General features: G+C 54.5%; 4 protein-coding genes across 4 annotated transcripts, besides 6 other annotated features; all 4 read right to left on the bottom strand.

Annotated features, from left to right (window-relative positions):
* Window positions 1–330: 330 nt before the first annotated feature.
* Window positions 331–364: a microsatellite.
* Window positions 365–547: 183 nt separating this feature from the next.
* Tco025E_04970 (uncharacterized protein) lies at window positions 548–5155 on the bottom strand (the record flags this gene model as incomplete). Its single annotated transcript, XM_029371875.1, has 1 exon — window positions 548–5155. One exon carries the CDS (start codon window positions 5153–5155, stop codon window positions 548–550), a length of 4608 nt encoding a protein of 1535 aa, XP_029227998.1.
* A 55-nt stretch (window positions 5156–5210) lies between these two features.
* Window positions 5211–5229: a microsatellite.
* A 110-nt stretch (window positions 5230–5339) lies between these two features.
* Window positions 5340–5364: a microsatellite.
* Window positions 5365–5785: 421 nt separating this feature from the next.
* Tco025E_04969 (cohesin complex subunit SA-1/2) lies at window positions 5786–9223 on the bottom strand (the record flags this gene model as incomplete). Its single annotated transcript, XM_029371874.1, has 1 exon — window positions 5786–9223. The coding sequence occupies one exon, from the start codon at window positions 9221–9223 to the stop codon at window positions 5786–5788; it is 3438 nt and encodes a 1145-aa protein (XP_029227997.1).
* Window positions 9224–9563: 340 nt separating this feature from the next.
* Window positions 9564–10064, bottom strand: Tco025E_04968 (uncharacterized protein; the record flags this gene model as incomplete). The annotated part of the gene is made up of 1 exon (XM_029371873.1): window positions 9564–10064. One exon carries the CDS (start codon window positions 10062–10064, stop codon window positions 9564–9566), a length of 501 nt encoding a protein of 166 aa, XP_029227996.1.
* A 339-nt stretch (window positions 10065–10403) lies between these two features.
* Window positions 10404–10433: a microsatellite.
* Window positions 10434–10611: 178 nt separating this feature from the next.
* Window positions 10612–11409, bottom strand: Tco025E_04967 (putative proteasome alpha 1 subunit; the record flags this gene model as incomplete). Its single annotated transcript, XM_029371872.1, has 1 exon — window positions 10612–11409. The coding sequence occupies one exon, from the start codon at window positions 11407–11409 to the stop codon at window positions 10612–10614; it is 798 nt and encodes a 265-aa protein (XP_029227995.1).
* Window positions 11410–11560: 151 nt separating this feature from the next.
* Window positions 11561–11588: a microsatellite.
* A 92-nt stretch (window positions 11589–11680) lies between these two features.
* Window positions 11681–11702: a microsatellite.
* Window positions 11703–12313: the final 611 nt, after the last annotated feature.

The following is a 12313-nucleotide window of genomic DNA, read 5'->3' as shown; positions in this document are numbered from 1 at the left end:
TGGAGCAGATTGAGCATAGAGGCAATGTGAAACGATGTTTCGCGAAACATGTTCTCTGCATTTAACTTGCATGGTGCAAGTTCACCCCTCTTCCTTTCCTTACTAGACGTCCATGTCTTTCGTCCATCAATGATACTCCGCACGAAAGACACGTATGAAGCAAGTAGAAGAAAAAAACGCAACATAAAAATTCGAGGCAGAAGAAGATATGTGCTGTGTTCCTTGCTATCCTGCGTCCTTCCACAGAGACAGAGTAATAACAATAAACGAACACCCAAACATATATATTGATTGCTGTTGCTGTCGATGTTTTCCTGTAGTGTTTATGTTTGTGTGTGTGTGTGTGTGTGTGCGTGTGCGTGTGCGTGACCTGACGTTACATTTTTTTCTCTCCTTTCTCCTCTCCTTGTTTTGGACCCGTAGCCCCGGGAGATCCCACCTTTGCGAGATCCTCCCACGCATCTGGCGCAAGTGGTGTGTGCACAGGCATTGGTGAATATCCCTTGCACGGTCCCCGCCCCCTTTTCTGCGTCTCCGCAACGTCCGATTACAGCCCGGCGAAAAGGCGCAAAACCCCCTCAATCACGGTGCGGTGTGCGGCCACAGCCTCGAGCTGAGTCTGGAACTCACGGTATCCCATGACATCATCAAAGAGACGCCGCAGCTCTTGCTCGTGCTCCGTCGTTGCCTCCTCCACGGAAGACGCTCGTTCCTCTCGCGAGAGGCGGGAGGTAGAAGGGGCTCGCCCGTCCCGCATCGCCTCTGCTGTGGAGCCAAGAGCTTCCGCCTCGGCGTAGAGGAAGTCGACACAGAGCAAACAGCCTTGAATCAGCGAGCGCACCTCCTTGCTGACGGGGGTCTCATGGATGTACGGGAGCACCTCCTCCGCGGTGGACACGAGGCTCTCCAGGAAAGGGACAAGCGCATACTTGAAGACGGCCAGCTTGAGTGCGTACGCCGTCGGTGCCTCCGCCTCCTCTGTGGCGGCCTCAACGGCGTCAAACCATGAATCCTCCACATCCAAGACGCTTTCTGACGCCTCGTCCCACCTGAAACAAATCAGCGTCCCGCGAAGGCCATGAACCTGACGGATAATGGCATACATGTCGCGAAAAATTCCGTCACGCTCCGCGCCTCTCGGACGAGAATTGAAGATCTGCCGCGGGGACTGCAAAAGTGTTGGCGAGAAAACTTGTGTGGCACCCATGCTGTTTGACGGGCTCGCGCTCTGGGCCAGGGGACGGAAGGAGGAAGGGCGCCCTCTTGGAGCCAGCGCCGACTTCCACAGCAGCCAGTATCGTCGACGTCGGGTGTGCTCACCGATGAAGCTGGCAAACTTGTCTCTCATCGGAGTTTCCGCCTCCGCCCCCAACCTCCTTGCGAGCCCCAGTTCCTGTTGATGGCCCCGACGCTCGCGCGCAAACGCATGCCACTTGGCGAAATAAACACTCCCGAGCCGCGTATCACAATTTAAGGACATGACGTTCTTCAGGTGTAAAAGCTGCAGCCGACGCCGCTGCCGCAACCGTCGCAGAATGTAGTGACGAGGGTAGTAGTCTCGGTGATGTGCCCAGGCCCTAAAGAGTTTACGTGCGGAGTGCAGCACAGTAAAGGTGGCGCAGCGTCGAATCAGCGACCCTACTCGATCCGCGACTGCGTTGAAGAGGGCGTTGTAGTTGTCCCTCTGCGCCCGTCGCACCGTCACCGCGTGTTGACGGCACACCTTTAGTTTTTCTAAAAGGACGCTTAGGCCGAACTCGCGATTCCGCGCATGCGCATCGAGTGCGCCTTTGCCATCAATAAATGTAATCTGCGACGTCACAGACGCGGAGACGCCTAAAGAAAAATCACTGCCAGAGTCCAACTCATGCAGCAGCGATATTCGCACAAGTTCAAATTGTTGTAGAAGAGAAACGGGCCGAAAACCGGTAAAGTGTCCAGGTCGGTTTTTTCGAGACTCTTTATGCATCTCTAAGTGAATCGGTTGCTGTCCTAGCAGCGTCATTTCACGTTGTACACGTTTCCACTCCGCGGCATTGGGGGGCCCGAGCGCCTTCTCAGCAGCAGGGTCTGGTACACGCGTAACAATAGATTTTGTATCGGTTGAAAAAATAGAAAGAAGCCCATGACTCCGCGCCACCCACAGTTGGTGCCTGACGTGGTCGATAAAGAGGCACACAATGGGTTGAGGGTGTAGCTCTAGGACGTGTCTGCGAAAGACGATGTCAAAACTAAACGGCGTTGGTTCTGCAATCACACGTTCCTCAGGTAATCGTTTGGTACAAGTGCGGTGGTCCAAGTTATCTGAACGCGTTTTGGGCACACACTGCATATTCATAAGTGCCCGCTCGACCGAGACATAGAATTGCATCCGTTCAAACACAAAAAAGAGGGCACGCTCATTCGTTAACGGATAAAAGCTGTTCGCCAACTCACGGCGGCGGATTTCCTCCTCGGTGGGCTGCTCCAATAGAGAATAATGGGGCTCCGGTGGGTCTGGTAGGCGGCGCATCGTCACATTAATGACGGGAGGAAGCTCCACAGCGATGCCTGTGACAGTGCCCCCCTCTATTAAATCCATATGACACTTTGCTTTACGACTGTACATGTCAGTGATGTATCGATGACCACCCATCCACCGGTTCGGCTCTAACCCCTTCTCTGAGCGAGCGCTATGGGTGGCGTCGTGTGTGGACTGACGTCCGCTCTGACTACAGCGACCCGACGTTAGGCAGGAAGACGCGACAGACGCTCTACAAGAGTTCCACGGCACGGTCCATGTGCTTTCCATTTCAGGCATCGCCCGTTTAACCTTCGACTGGCTCTTGTTTGCCTCCTCCGCAAAGGAGCTACTTTGGAAAGACTTATTCACACAGGGTGTCATAGGTTGATCGCCGCTAACGCGCTTCTTCGTCTTCTTGACGCTCGTGCCGAGCCCTAAAACCCTCGAGCCTCTCCGTCGCGAACTCCTGGCGGCTGCAGGGGTGCTCTTCTCAACTGTCTGCAGTGTTCGCCGGCCCGGGGTGGCGTGAGCCACACTGCTGCGTGGTGTCCTAGTAGCTTGAGAGAGAAACAGCTTTGACTGTGGCGACGGCACAAGATACTTACCATTCTGCCCCATTCCTGTTGCAGAACCCGAACCACGGCTTCTTGCCACCGCAAATGAGGTTAGCGTCGAATCCCCTTTTACTTTGCTCAGCGAAGCAGAAGATTTTGATGACGCAAAAGAAGGCCTTCCTGCAGGCATACTTGCTCGCCTCACCGACGGCAGGTCGTGCTTAGCTACGGAGGGATACTGAGTGACGCTTTTATGCGGGTTTTTTAAGACCCCCCCCGCGGCTGTGTTACGGGCATTTCCAAGCTTCCTTGCATCACCTGGTGTAAACGATGAGGCAGACAACGATGGGGGACCCTTGTCAGCCATTTCGCGGCCAGGGTGCTGCCTCCGCCCTCGTTCTTTAGTCACGCGGCCGGTATGAACGCGAGGAGAAACTTCGCGGCGTCGGGTCACCGAGTTACTCCCGTTACTCCTCCCTTCCGTTGAGCTGCGCGCCGATGACGCAGGGGGCTCCTTTACGTATCGCCCGCTTGGACTCACAGAGTGGTCAAATGTGGGCAACGGACTCTGCCCAGCCCGCGAGTCGCGCGAGGCGGAGTCCGTGCGGGAGGTAGACGACACGGAGGGCATATCACTAACGCACTTTTCAAGCTCCTCGTCCAAATCCCAGAAGTGGAGGGTGCCATGCACGTCACCGGCGATGATGAGGTTGACGCGTTTGCGCTGCGTCGGCTCGGGTGCGAGGGGCGGCATCAGCCGCTCCAGCTCCTCCTCCACTTCCCGCATATTCCGCTCTGACAGCCGAAGCATCACACGATGTTCCTCGCGCTTCTCCCAGCGAGTCATGTGCTGCACGGCGCGGCGATCCTTGAGGCACTGCGGCGCCGTGGCCTCCCTTGGGTCCCGCGTCATGGCCACGGCGTCGCGGCGCTTCTGGTAGCCCGCAGTCGTCACCGCGGAGGTGACCCAGTTGAGGGTGCGCAGCCCACCGACGCCGCCCTTGAGCCTAAACAGAGGCCGCACCTTCACCAGCGTGTACGTCGAACGCACCGTACAGCCGGGACAGTCCGTCGTGGGCGTGACATCAAACGTGACGACATCGCCCCCCAACGACAACGACGGAGCGTCGGCACCGAAGCGCATCATCCTTGTATTTTGCGAACTTACCCGCATCTCTTCCAAACGACGGTAAATTTTCTTCAGGTCCCACACCACCACACAGGAATCCTCCGAGGCGGTGCATACAAGCGAGAGATGCTCCCGGTCCTCTCGGCCCCCGCGCGACGTCGCCGCAGTGAGCTCACGAATGGCGCTACTCAATCGATTTGCTGTGACTAAATCGGTCGTCCCACCATCATCGTGGCAAGGGCTACGTGCGATGGCAATAACAGCCGATTTATGATGTTTTGGTAGCTCATACACCAGATCCGCTAATTCGCCACGCGCCAGCAGCGCCGATCGATCCTGCTCCCGCACCCGTCGAGCGTCAGTTGGAAATAAACGTATAGAGCCATCCACGAACCCCAGCCACACATAGTCTGTGTTAATCAGTGAGGTTTCCCGTACGGAGAGAATATCCTGCTGCTGCTCAATAGGAATGACCTCCAGCTGCCTATTGATAAAGCCTCGAAAAGGCGCATGCAGCAGTGAAGCCACCATGACACCTCGTTTTGGCTCTAAAATACGCATCAGCTCAGCACCCGAGAGGGCGTCAACGACGGTGATGCCGCCCTCAACAGAGCCCTCCACCTTCCATATAGTGGGCCTCGGCACACGGTGTCCGTGTGTCTCCCCCTCGTAACGCCGATTTGGAGAGGCGGGGCTATCTGTGTGCCTAACCGAAGAAAGACTCCGTTCACGAGAGCTATTTAATCGTCTCAAGGCGCTCTTTACATCATTTAAACGCGGCAAAGTGCGTACGTAGCAAACCAAACGCGCCTGAAAATTCGTCGAGTTTAACGGAGACGTCTGATCAAACGTCAGCCCGATCTGGTCCTTGTTTTTCACTGCCGTTGCTCGAAGCTCCTTCCAGCTCTCGCCCCAGCACCGCGGATCCCTCACAGCTGCCGGGGACGATGCCGCAACTGTCAGTGTCATGGGCGCCTCGCAGCAACCTAATGCGGGAGCGAGAATATATATAAGCAAAAGCAAAACACACACACACACAGACAAATAAAAAAAAGCAAGAGTAGGGGTCGACGCACTAACCAATGTCACCGACCCCCCTCCTACACTCTTGCCCCAACCCTCAACTATTCACTAGTTGAGAGCACTGCATGTGAAATAAATAAATAAATGACATCAATGGGAGAAAACGCAAAAAAAAAAGTGGCGGGAAAAACAAAAGCAGGCCTGTTAGCTATACCACTGATACCAGAGCCAGCAACGCCCCAGAAGATACCGTTTCATCAACTTACCCCACTCTTTATAAGACTATTTTTGTTTTGTTTTTCCTTCTAGAGCGGAGGCTATACTTGACTACCACACTCCGTTTTCCTGCCTTCCCTCTGCCTGTTTTTTTTTTATTCTTTCGACGGATGGTTGGTATCTATTTTCTTCTGATTTTCTCATCCCACTCTATGGTCATTCCTTCTTCGTAGCAATTATTTGTATCCTGCTCCTTTTATCTTCTCTATGGACAAACTGTCATCTGTGTCTTTCCTTCATGGAAAGAAGGTGGTTGAGCGTTGCGCGCCGACGACGCCCCCGCCGGAGCATACGGAGGGGCTAATCGTACTCCTGCGTGGCGATAAATACCTCATCGTTATCCAATTCAGCTGCCAAGGAGGAGAGGACCGTTTCTTGGGTCGCCGCGGCCTCCGCCGCTGTCTGCGATTGTTTGAGGCCTCGTGTTTGCCGACCACGCGTCGCCTCCCTCGTCTCCGAGACGGACGACACTACACTCGCAGCAACCTCCTCCTCCCCAGGACGCACACGCCACCCGTCTTCTGTGGTTACGCGATTGGACGCCGCTGGCGCCTTCGCTGCAGTACGGCGCCGGGATCGGGACCTTGGCGTGCCCTTACTTGACGATACCACCACAGCCTCCCCTCCTGCTTCCTCCGCCCCTGCTGCTGCCTGCTGCGACTTCTGTGGCTGAAGTGCGTGCTCGCCGCCCGTCTCCATAGCTTCCGACGCCGCCTCTTCTCGCATCCGCTTGGCACTTCGCACGGGGGTCGCGGCGTTTGCCGCCGCCTCCTCCAACCGCGCAGCCCGACGGATGGCTGAAATGAACAGCTGCGCATTCGGATCGCTGCTCGCCGCCAGCGATTCGTTTGCCGCCAGCGCATGCGCCAAACCCAGGGCATCCACCTTAAGGAGTTTGGGGCAATAGGCAACAACGGCCTGCAGCATCGCGGGATCTGTGCTTGTGGCAAACTCCATTCCAAACCGGACCATGCTGACACATGCCGCGTAGTACTTGTCAGGAAGAGGCCAGTGCATGGAGGAAAGTTTCATTCCCATCTGGTAGAGCGCATCCGAAGCGTGGTGGTACGTCGCGAGAAGGATAGATTTCTCAAGAGTGAAGCTGTCGTTGCATCGATCGCGCAGAGAGCGAAATAAGTAGCGGAACACGTCTGAAACACATTTGCTGGGTGCATGCACCCATTGCAGGAAGACACGCGGGGCCACATCCTCCGCAAGACGATTGAGCAGCAGCAGACGTGCAACACCCGTCGCCACACGCAACTGGGACGCCTCAAGCGCCGATACTTCTCGACGAGACAATGCAACTTCATTCAGCGCGCCACCGTCGCGAAACCGGTCTCCCGCCTCCTTTAGTTTCTCCTTCGCTTCATGCATCGCGTTGCCCAAAACACTTGACAACTCGCCGAACTTTCCCAAAAACATGTCCTGCTCTATTTGCGACATGGTGTAGTGCCGCAGCGCGCAAAGGTCGCAGAGATTGACCATACTATCCACAAGGAGCAGACTGGACGTCTCCTCCCGTCCCCGAAAGTCCATTTTCCACACCTGGAAGATGCAGGGTACAAATTCCCCAATCATTTGGGTGGCAGTCGTGGAGGTCTCCGTGGATTCCGCTGCCTCCTGCTCCGCGTTCAACTGCCACAGGATACAACGCATGGAGGTGGATAAGATCAATCGCAGCAGCGCCGGGGAAGTATTCCCATCGATGCACCTCAGGAGAGATGCCTTCAATACATCCCATTGATCCACCATGGGTACAAGCGACGAGAGAATGCTCATTCGTCCCCATACATGCAAAAATTCCTTTTCCGCCGTTTGACCGCCAGACCTCGCTTTCACCTTCTCTAGCGCATAGAGCTGCTTCAAGACCTGTTTGAAAAGCTCCTGTATCTGGCCCATCGCCTCACTTTTCATTGGATGATCCTCAGCAACAAACCCAAGCCAGGCAGCAGTCACCTGGTTAAGGTGTGTCTCCTCACAGTGTGGCAGGGAGGCAGTGGCCTTGCGAATCAGCGTCATGAGGGCATTTATCCGCGCCGCCTGCTCCAAGGTGCTAAACGCCTTAAAATCCATGGCCGCAATCACTGCAGAAACCCCGGACAAAATGGCCACCTCACCGCGATGCTTCTCAAGAACTCCAGCCAATACGACTCCCACGTCGCGGCTTAGGGAGATCACCAGTGAATCAATCGTCTCTTGCGTGTTCGCTGGAAGTTTCTTGGCGGCGCCTTGACGGCGATCCTCCTTTGGAAGGGGACCGAGGTCCAACCTGCCGCGCAGCTTTTCAAGAAACGCGGCAACCAGACCCAATCCCACCACCACCTCTGAGACATCATCTGACGCGACAAAGTCTAGCATCGAGCCGTAGCTTTCCAGAAAAGACGGCAGCTCCTGCGGAGGGTTGCAGAGGGCATCAACAAGGTAGCGCTCTGGCATGGCCTCCCCGTACTGCGAGCGAAGTGTGGCGGCAAAGGCGCACAATAACTCCATTGCAGCTTTATGGTAACCAACACCGTTGGAGGCATCTGTGGGGACACGAGAGTCTATGAAGGCCCGTAGGAGGACTCCGGCCTCATGGCGTATGGTCGGACGCTCATCGAAAAGTGTCAGCAGCACACGATCAAACATATCGTTATCAAGCAGTTCTTTCCCCTCGACTTCGTCACCGTAGACACGGAGAATGAGAACAATGACGCCAATGGCCAATTCAGCACATCGTAGGTTGACGTCACTACACATCTCCACAAGCCGACTGGAAAAGAAATGTAAAAACAAAAACATGCGGTTGCCACTCTCTGGCGTCGCCACAAGAGATTTTTGTATCATCTTCAGGGCCTCCGCACGAATCTCTGGTCGTTTATCGTACAGAGCCATACCGAAATAGCGGAAATACTTGTTCTCTGCGAATTCCTCATCGTAGTTGAGAATCCACTTCTCCAAGTGCTCAAAAACCAAAAGTCGGATTTCGGGAGCGACGTCGCGAGGACGCTGGTGAATAGCTTGAGAGATCACATCGCTACGCAAATCCACCATCGCCTGAATACTTTCTTGCAAGGCGCTCGCCTGCTGCTTTTTTCCGCGCCCCTGTGAGGGGAGCCGGTGTTTGAGGTCCCGAATCAGACCATTGAGAGCCCCAACAATGGAAAGGAGCGCGACAATGGCCGTGTGACGGAAGCACCGCGCCTTGCTATCACTCATGGCAATAAGCCATCGCAGAAGCGTCGAAAGCAGCAGACCGTTAAGCAGAACATTCGCATTATAGCCAAGTTCTACGAGACGAGCAAAGAAGCGACGATAGGCAGTACGGAAAACGCGATACTTGGGCTCCTTTCGAACTAATGGATACGCGGCGGCCTCTTGCTGGACGCGGGCGTACATCTCCTCCAGGAGCGTCGTAACGTCCACGTCCTCCTTGAGGGCAGTCCCGTCCAATTCTGCCTGAACTGCACCCGAGGCTTTCCCCACAAGGTTCAGAATAGCACAACACACGGAGTCCTTGCCGCCTTCAGAGTAGATACGGAGGAGGTCGTTCACCACATGATCGATGGATGCTCCCTCCATGAGCGCCTTGTAAAGTGATTCCCCAAGCGAGCCGCTGTCTTCCTGCAGCAAAACGGGCGCTGCGGCGTCAGCGACGCCCGACTCCTCCACAGCCTCCATATCCGTTGGTGCAGTCGCCGCTGCCGCCGTCCTTGTCGACGGTACGGCCTTCTTTGCCATGCGCTTGCTGGTCATTGGGACAAATTTGAGTGCAACAGAAGAAAGTATATCTACTTTCCGTTTCTTATGAACTGTGTCGGCGTCTTGCCGGGTTACTTGGTATCTGGGTTTATTTGTTGATGTGCTTATGGGTGCGTCCTCCACTTGTCCACCAGCCTCGTTACCGACACGGAAGGAACTGAAAAACGCAATACAACAAGCAACACCAACAACCACCAAAACACGGAAGGAGGAAAGAAGGGCTCCGCACAACTTAAGCTCTCCATGCCCAAATATGAATCCGGCAAGAGGGAGGAGCAACCTCTTTTTAAAGGTTAAAACAAAAAAAACGAAAAGCAAAAACAAAACTACGCAGTTACCCACTAAGAAGCTCCATTAAGGCAGTGGGCATCGCCGGGACCAGCATCCCTGGTTGTGTGACACGCTGAATCGACGCCGGTGGTGCGGGCTCCTTCAGCAGACCACTCTGCGCCTCTGAGGAGCGGTTCATCATGGGCCCGACCTGGAGCGTGGGTAGCGGAACGAACTCCTCATCTGGCGGAAGTTCCTTCGGGGGCTCCGGTGGAATAAGTTGCGGGATGGGCGCCGGTGGCTCTTCGGTAACCGCAGCTACAGTTTCCACCGCAGTTATGGGCGGAGCATCGGCCACGGTGTCGTTAGTGGGGCTACAAGTTTGCTCCTCCGCAGCCGGCTGAACCTCAGGCACTTCCTGCGGCTTTTGAAGCAACTCCGACACGTCAAACTCCTCGAACTTAGAGAAGGCACCACCATGCTTCCCCTGTTCATCAGCGCTAGAGGTGCTCGCCTTATCCGGGCTACTGGCGCGCTTCCGCTTCTTTGCTTCCTTACGTGGCATCTGCGCTACGAGTTGTGTCGTCAATTTCACTTACCTCCACCTCACCTTTTGTTTTTGTTCTTTTTTACTTGCTAAGGTTCTGAGCACACGCGCAATCACACAGAACTAGGACAAATACAGAGAGAGTGACCAAAGTTTTCTGCCAAGTTGCACAGCAGCTGAAAGAAATGCGGCAGAAAATACAAACGATAGAAACAAAATTGCCAGGCCCCTTTAGTTCCCACTTTGCCCCGCTTCAGGCGCAGAGTCATTTTCTCCCCTCTAAGTCGTTCAATATTTCCTAAAGCCTCTACCACAATACGGAAAAAAAACAACCCCCCCCCCCTCTCTCTGATTCGTTATACATACACACACATATATATATATATAACTTGTTTGCTATACTGCGTGCCTCTTCTTCTTACCTTCTTCTTGGGGGCTCCTTGGAGGAGGCGTTGCTTGGGTGAGTGGGAGTACGCGTGGTCGGCTGGGGAACAGAATGAGAAACGAGGGAAGGCAGGAATAGTCACGATGGCGACCGTCATCGACATTCATTGGGGTCCACCACTCACTCCTCCACGTCCAAGGAACGCTCCTGCAGAGTTTCCTCCTCTTCAGCCCCTGTCACAGGGGGAATGTCCTCTGGGCGCATCTTGAACCCATCCAAGTACTTCCGCGCCGCTTCCTCAGTGAGAATCATGAAAGGGGTGCCCTTTCCTACTATGGCAATGGTCGTATTCTTTATGTTTAGCTCCACGCCGCCCGAGGATGCCGCCGCAAGTGCCTTCAATGCGTGCATAATAAGCTCATCACGATCACATTCCGGGAAGGATTCGAAGTGTTTTTCCAGATATGTACGGGCAGCCTGCGAGCGCAGACCCATAGCTGTTGCCTTAAAGTCAAACACATCTCCCGACGGGGCGGTCTGATACAAATGTGGCCCTGTCCGGTCATAGCCAGCAATTAAAAGACCCACGCCAAAGGGCCGCTTTCCCCCAAAGTGGATGTGCCGCTGATGCTTCTCCCCAATCAAATCGGCAATGAGTGGCAATGGTTTATCGCTATCGTGCATATAGCGATAGTTCATGCATTCTGTGCGCAGAAAACGGGCTAACACGCGACCGTCTGCAACAAGACCAGCTATTGCCATACCCACGTGATCATCCAGCTTGAACAGCTTCTCCTGGTAGGATGAAAACTGCGCCGCTGGGGTGCGCTTCAGGGCGGTCAACACAACAAAGTCTTTGTTCTTTGCACCAACTGCAGCAGAGCCGTTGTTCACCGCCTCATTCGCGTACTCTACCTGAAACAACCGGCCGGTAGGGCTCCACGTCGTCGTATTGGTATCGTACTGATTCTTGAACATGTCGCGACCCCGCTTCCTCCCTTCTTTTTTTAGTTTGCTTTTTCGCTCTTGATGATAACCGTCACTTCTTTACTGCGGGGTGTTTGTTATTTCTTTCTTTGGCGAGGTTGGTTGAGAGGCGCAATAATGCTACGATTGTCTTCCAACCGGCAGCGAGAGAGAGAGAGAGAGAAAGAGAGCAGGCGGAGGAGGGTCGTGCGGTGGCAGCAGCAGCGAGCCCCGTTGAAAAGCGTCTTCATGCGCCTGCGCAGCGATCACGGGTGCAGGTAGCCAATAACAACAACAACAACAACCGTTTGGAGAGGGAAATTGCCACAGCGTTGGCGTCGAAGTACAGTCCTGTAAAAGCAGCGTGGAGAGGGGCGAGGCGAAGAGAGAGAGAGAACAAACGATGAAGGACAGCCAGGAAATGCAACGAGGACTCAGCGTATCTATCTCCCCAAGCAGAGGCTGGACCCCGTCATTTCATCAAGCTCCCTCTTTTTTTTTTTGACAAAAAAAGAATCAACTCAAGATCGTGTGCTACCCACACAGCACGTCCCCCCCCCCATTTTTTTTTCTTCTATTTCCTCCTTGCAGTTTTTCTTGCGATGCTCATTCCTTTTTATTTTTATTTTTTTCCTTCATGGTTTGAGTGCCCACGGCGGCTTACTTCCCCTCCTCTTCTGCGGGTGGACGCGCGGCTTCCGTGCGGATGCCTCTCACCCCCACGGAACATAGTGGCGGCGGGAGGAGAGGCAGACACAGAAGGAATCCAAGCAAGCACACAAGGCCAGAAATAAGAGAGGCGCCGACCAGTTTAGTAAACTCCGCTGAAGCATGCAGTGCATCCGCCCCACGGCACACACGCACGCATGCACAGAGTGAGGAAAATACAAAGACATATATATATATATAATCTTAG

The sequence above is a fragment of the Trypanosoma conorhini genome (assembly GCF_003719485.1).
Source record: "Trypanosoma conorhini strain 025E chromosome Unknown Tco_14.4_contig_00273, whole genome shotgun sequence".
In the NCBI taxonomy this organism is placed as follows: Eukaryota; Euglenozoa; class Kinetoplastea; order Trypanosomatida; family Trypanosomatidae; genus Trypanosoma; species Trypanosoma conorhini.
Note: the sequence above shows the minus strand (reverse complement) of the source record. Positions and strands in the feature narration are given on the sequence as shown.